Source organism: Limulus polyphemus, unplaced genomic scaffold, assembly GCF_000517525.1.
Source record: "Limulus polyphemus unplaced genomic scaffold, Limulus_polyphemus-2.1.2 Scaffold3782, whole genome shotgun sequence".
NCBI classification, from domain to species: Eukaryota; Metazoa; Arthropoda; class Merostomata; order Xiphosura; family Limulidae; genus Limulus; species Limulus polyphemus.
The window spans coordinates 93,755-101,044 of NW_013669392.1; the positions used below are offsets into that span (position 1 = coordinate 93,755).

The 7,290-nt window shown below is 34.4% G+C and overlaps 1 protein-coding gene across 1 annotated transcript in view; it reads left to right on the plus strand.

Moving 5' to 3' along the window:
- Positions 1 to 7,290, plus strand: part of LOC106470031 (neurexin-1-like) — a gene marked incomplete at its 3' end in the record, with an annotated part of 101,134 nt that overhangs the window by 82,257 nt on the left and 11,587 nt on the right. Inside the window, exon 12 of the mRNA XM_022398580.1 lies at positions 219 to 338. Coding sequence (XP_022254288.1) covers positions 219 to 338 — 120 coding nt within the window. The remainder of the gene's footprint in view (positions 1 to 218; positions 339 to 7,290) is intronic.

The window sequence follows — 7,290 nt, forward strand, 5'->3', positions numbered from 1 at the left end:
CTCCAGTGCGCATGCTCCCAGCGTGACGTGACCCTCAAAAGTATCCTTCCGCCTAACATCACCTATTCTCCAAAGTTTTTATATTTTCTTACCTGAATATTGTACTTTTTTCCTAACCTACCCGATAATGTTGTCCTTCGATCATGGTGAAAAGCAAATGGTAAAACGCTTGGTTATTAGTGTCAAAAAAACTAATTGAATATTTAACCATTCCGCAGGAGCCGATACCAAATGCAGCAACAGGGCTTGCGCCAACAAAGGTGTGTGTGTTCAATTATCGAATGGCTACACATGTGATTGCGATATGACGTCATTTACTGGTCCTACGTGTTCTGATGGTAAGAGTTTTGTGTTATAAATTGCGTTATTTATGAAAAGAAGTAGCGTTTATAAGGCAAATTCATGTTCATAATATTTTCTGATTAATCAGGTGGAAAATAGTTTTATAATGAATATTAAAAACACCATTATAAATAACATTGTTAAGAGAAACCATTACACTTATAAATAACCTATAGATATACTTATGAATAAAGGCTTAACTATAAGTATAAACACTGCATATTAAAAATCTCGCCGCCCCCCTCCTACCTTCCCGGGATCGGAATGAAATAACGTATATGTTGTTGTTGTATATTTAAAATAAATTTAATTATCAAATAAAAACAGTGCGAATCCGGAATTTATTACATTAATGACAATAGGGAGGAGTTGATGTTATTATTTAGTGTTGGGTGATCATTGAACATGGAGAGGCTTTCTTTAATAAAGAGTTCGTAATGTGTGGTTGCGGAGTCGAGAGTTTTAAAGTTTTCTAGAAGTATGGGGTGGTGGTTATTCTCACTGTGTAATCGGATATAAAACTTGGGTGGATTAGTTAGCTTATATCCGTTTCTAGCTGAAATTCCCATGTTATCGTGTGCACGCATTTGTAGGTGACGTGTAGTTTTACCAATATCGGTAGCTTTACAGCTACCAGAAATGTATCTATATACAATCAACGAGCTCATGGGAATGGGTAGAGTGTGTTTGGTTTTAACATATTTTTAATTCTAAATGTTGACCTAAACACTGAACGTAGTTTATTTTTGTGGGTAATATGTTTTGATTATCCTTTGAATTTGATATTTGAGTTTAAAACTTTGTCAATGAAAGAAGTGATAAGAACTAGTGGGTATTTTGATACATTGTGAGACTTTTTGGTGGGTTCTAGTTTATTTGTTAAAAATTTTCGTGTGATGGAGTGTAAGAAATTAAGGGGATAACCATTAATTTGTAATGTGTTATGAAGTTTTGAAATTTCTGAGTGAAGTCAGAAGTAGTCAGATATTATACACTGTGTATAGAATATTTAGAACAATATTATGTTTGAAGGAGTCTGGTATGAAACTGTTTAAACGAGTGTACAAGCCAGTAAATGTTTTCTTACAGTAAATAGATGTGGTAAAGAGATTATTTATTTTGTGTATTTCAACGTATAAAAAAACTAAGTTATTGTTTTCTTCCATCTCACATGTAAAGTTTATACATGGATTTTGTGATTTTTGGTATTCTAAAAACTTATTGGTGTGATCAGTGTTGTGAAAGAGTAGAAAAGTATTATCAAAGTGTCTTCTATATAATACTAGTTTGTAATAAAGGGGTTGTTTTTCGTAATAACATAGAAAAATATTTGCAAGCGTCGGACCTAGAGGTGATCCCATCGCCACTCCATCTATATAGTCATAAAGAGGGACAATTTAAGAAGCTGTTTTTGTTGGTTAGAGTGCAGAGCATTTTGGGTTTGGAATAACTCTTTAATAATTGTTTTAATTGTTTCCTCAAGCGGGATATTAGTGAATAAGGACTGAATATCAAAGCTGACCATAGTTAGTGAGCTTAATGCAGGTGCAAGATACTTAGCAAGTATCACTGTAGTATTCAAATGAGACCAGTAGACGTTAATCACACTAATCAGACGGTGGTGTGAAAAACACTCTACACACAAAAGTGAAATTTCGATTCCAAGTGGATGATCAAGTTCGAATTAGTAAAGTAAAACGTCAGTTTATGAAAGGATATATGCTTGGTTGAAATATTTACAATTCACAGAGATTGGAGAGAAACCCTCCAGTGTACAAACTGCAAGACTATCTCGGAGAAAAATTAGATGGAACATTTGCTGATCTGAATTATGTGTTATCATATCCTCTAACGATATACATGCTGTGGAAGAAATACTGCTGAATGAGGAAGGAGTAAAAACAAACAGTATTTTGTTAAATGGAAAGGATATCCTGATAAATTAAATAACTGGATCCATCAAGCCGATCTGAATCGGCTGCCATCATAAAATGTTATGTATAATTCTATTACCCATTATTCAACTTGAATCAGTTGTATGTGACGTTACCCAGCAATAGTTCTATGAACTATTTTGCCAGCAAAAATCACACATTTTTCGAGATCTATTAGCCTCGAGGGTTCCTGGGAAGTGGTCTCGGCTGAACTACAACAAACACATAGTTGACATAATGTACCTGACGGTACAGTATGGATCACTTCCTTTCCTGGCTCCGATGGTCACAATAAAATCACATATATTAGACCGGGTCATTGGAAAGAGCCTGTTAATATGTATAGAGGCTTTTATTCACTCTATGTTTACTGAGATATTGTGGAACCTAGTATTGTCAGTAATGCACACATGCCACTGTTACGAATTGTTCAAGTTAAAAGTCAAGTTGGAGACATGATCACTGAAACATTTATGAAACATCATTACAGACCTGTATCTAAAAATAGATTTCAGACTATTGAGATAGATATAAAGGATGTCATGGGTCAGCGTACACCACTTGAACATGGGAGAGTCATCATTACATTTCACTTCTGTCATCATGCAAGTACCTTACAATAACGACCCAGTGGTTTGTGACACATTATGATTACCAGATGGGAAACAGTTTACCATATTTTGCATGTAGTCAATGGCAAGGAGATCATGCTTTGGGATATGTCTTAAGCAACTTATTTCGTTCAGCCATACCTTTCCTGAAAAAGGGAGCATTAGCTTTAAGAAAACAGGCATCTGATGTCATACAAAGGAAACCTTTTGTTGATGCCGGAAAACAACGTGCAAAAGAAGGGACTCAAAAGTTGACATAGCTTACTCTATCTAATAAAAGGAAGAAACATAAAGGCCCGGCATTCAAAATACTTCAAACAAAAAGACAGAGAACATCAATCCCTGATATTTTTGACAAGTAATTATGTTTCTTCTACCTGATGAAAAGTCCTGTCAGTGTACAAAGTTCGAGCTAGATTTACTTTCTCTTCCTCCTACACAAACGGTGAATGAAGAGGGTCAGTGGACTAAATATTAGCCTCTTTCATCAATGAGAGACAGTGGACCCATCTATATTAGGATCGTTTTACAAAACAAGTTCCTCGGGGAAACTTACAAACATCTATTGATAATACATTTTAGATTAAGAACCTACACGTCTTATTATAGGATGTGTTGATAATGATGCATTTAATGGATCTTGGAAGAAAAACCAATACAATTTCAAACATTACATTATCAATTTCGTGGCAATCAATGTGGATGGAAAACAAATTACTGCTCGACCTTTACAACCAGATTTTGATGATGAGCTGTATGCATGAAGCTACAAAACATTATTTAGTGGAACAGGAAAACAGTTTCAAGATCAAGGAATTGATATAGGATATGACGAATATTCGTAATGATATACACTCTTTGTATTTGATCTTACACCCGACCTATCAGCTGGTGATTCAAACTTTAACTTGGTGAAACAAGGAAATCTACGAATGGAAATACGATTTGGTAAAGCTTTACTTAACACTATAAATGTTCTCGCCAATGCAGAATTTCACTCCACTTTAGAAATTGACCAGTACAGAAACATCATCACTGATATCTAAGAAGCAATGAACACTGTAGAGATTTATTCTATACTCTCACGAGAAAGAAGCTTGGAAGTGTGTTTACCAGTGATCAGCTACCTAACTATGTAGAAAAACAACTGTACATCGTCAACTTGGATCCAAGTCATAAACCTGGAAGTCACTGGTTCTGGGTCTACTTTGGTTGAAATGGGAAGGGAGAATATTCTGTCCTCTCGGCTTCGTCCACAATCTCACAGCATCAGAACATTCATCAGAAAGAACTGTCAAAAGTGGACCTTTTGACCTTAAGAAGGTTGTGTAAGGACCTCATTCAACAGGCTGTGGAAAATAATGTATATATCATGGATATTACAGATGTTGACACATATCCAAACAAATTTACTGTCCAAATTTGGATCTAATAAAGATATAAATGATATATTTGTTGATAATTTTGTTACAGAGTGATTTAATGTCACAATGCGTTAACTAGATATACATTTTTATGTATATCAAATATTGAAATCCTTATTGTGAGAAGAAGTGTTTTGAAACTGAGATATTGCCGGAGTGATATACATTATATAGAAGATATTAATCTTCTTGTACCACAATAATCTTGTTTGTAGATGAAACAAAACAAATCCCTTGAAAATTATTTATTTCCTTACTGATATAGAATACGCCCCCTAGAGTAGATGACGTAATCCTATTATACCACCTAGCATCGTACATATAGCAACACACCCCTGGTGTTGTTGACGAGTCAATCCCCTCAACACTTTATAGGAGCTCCCCTAAATTGGGTGAAGGTCATATTTGTTTACTTCTGGCTCCATATGACCATAGTATACTATTATCAACTCCTCACTGTTGTCATTAATGTAATCAATTCCGAATTCTCAGTGTTTTTATTTGATACTTACTATTATTGTTTTAAAGATATAGTGTTCATACTTATATTTAAGCCTTTCTCTATAATAGTTTCGCTTAACAATGTTATTTATTAAACATGGGTATGCCGCACGTTTTATCATACATTCCATTATATTGTTACAGTTTAAATCTGTTCTTTCTAAACTTCCGATTGGATATGGAAACTCGCTCAATGCTAATGTTGTTTTTGTAGTTCGAATAATATGAACTAACGTTTTGGAGATATTAACGCTGGTGGTGGAATTTAACTTTTAAGGAAATTCTAAAACGTCCGTATTAAAGATGTTTTTTGGTATTACCGTGTTTTTAATATTTCTCATAATATTTTTCTATAGCGAGGCCACATTACCCAGTTTGAAAGTATAGTGTTTGAATCAGAACAATTACTTTGGATAAACTTCTCGCGTCTACACAATAATTTGTTAGTATTATGCCGTGTCTTCAAAATGTACAAAAAATATATCAACAATAGTACTATAGTTTTTACAAAAAAAAATATATATAGAACAATCTTATAATAATACTACCGTGTTTACTCTGTGTCCGCAACAATGTATTAATAATAGTGATGTATTTATTGTATTTACGAGGTGTACTCAACAATGTGATGATAACGTTGCTGTGTGTATATTGTACCTGTATTGTTCTCAAGGAAGTACACAACAATGAAATATTAACACCACTGTTTACAAAGTGTACCAAAAACATGATAATAGGAGTATTGCTGTGTTTATACTGTATCTGCTACAAGGTGATAATAGTACTATTGTATCTACAAAGTATTCACAACGATGTAGCAGTAGTATAACTGTGTCTACAAAACGCGTAAAGAAACATTTGTTACTACTGTAAACCCAAGACATACAAACAATAATACTCCAATAGTGCTACTGTTCATGCAGAACGTATAAGATATTAGTCTCAATTGGTCTAAAGTATCTACAAAAGGTTTACCTTGAATATGTGAAATAATCAACCAGAAAATGACCTGAGATGGAGTAAATGCAGAAACACAGGTAGATTAGTAATTTCACAGTCTTTACATTTTAGTGCGAAGAGTTTATAGGCTGCCGAAGATGTGGGCACGTTTAGTTACTGGTGTTTGATGTCAGCAAGTCACTGTGCTTTCTTCAGCCACAATTTTTGTGGCTAAAATCTATTGACAGGACAGTGATTCTCGACTTATATTATATAAAAAGTAAACACTCTAAAATGGATTGATTGTTAATATTTTCTTCGATGAAAGAAAACAACATGTAATTTTTAGAGATTTAATATCATATTTATCCTATGCCACCAATGCATCTTGATGCTACAACCCTGAAATTATATTTAATGTACGCTAGAAGTACCACTTGATTCTCCAAACATGGAGTTACATTTCGTTTTGTACAAAATATGCCTCGTGTTACACCAAATTTGGTGTTATATTTAATGTTCTTCAGCAGTGTCTCATTACACTCTAAACCTAGAGTTGTAGTTGATGCTTTCTTGAAGTGTCTCATGACACTTTCATCCTGGAGTTATATTTCATGTTTCCGAAAATTGCCCTTTGATGTTCATCCCAAACACAGAAAGTGTATGTTTTGTGTTATATTCAGGTCAATAATAGAGAATAACATGAGCTTCATATCTACTACAGAGCAGATCTAAGTTTCTCTGAATGTCTGAGTTCTTGAGAACAAAATAAAGATACTGCACAATGTAACATAAAAATTAAAAAAAATGAAATCGTTAACTCGAAGTGGATAGTGGATAGCAAGCTGTTTTCTCTCCAACATATACCATAAAGATTCAATACCAGACTGTGTTACTTTCTTCCAGGTAAACGTCAAAATCACTCAGAGTATCAGCACTATTCACTCCTATTTAAACTAGAAAGCACTGCTGTCGACATCATACAGCCATATTTCCATGGTGTTACCTCAAGAGAATGACGGACGCAACTAGAATAAAATCCTTGACAGCGTGTAAAGTGAAAACAGTACATATCCATCATAACTGATTAATTTCAAATAATACTATTAGGTCGTCAAGAAATTAATGTCGCGTTTTGAAACACTTTCAGTAACTACCCCCCCCCCACAAAAAAAAACGTACATCACATATAATAGTTAAACGAACCGCATTAACGTCACGTTAGTGTAGCCTATATAATGTGTAAAGTTTAGTGTACTCTAATCCCTTATAGTGATGGCACACGACGAGACACACATTCGGCATGTAATGCTGTTTGAATACAAGAAGGGAAACACTGCCTCTGTAGCCACAAAGAATATCAAAGAGGTTTATGGAAGTGTTTTGAACGTTCGTAAGTGTCAACGATGGTTCAGCAAATTTCATTCAGATTACTTTAGCCTTTAAAACTGTGATGGCAGGGGCCGAAATGTTGGAATTTATATTGTTGCTATGAAGACGCTTGTTGAGTCTACCCCAAGGCAACACAGTCGTGAAATG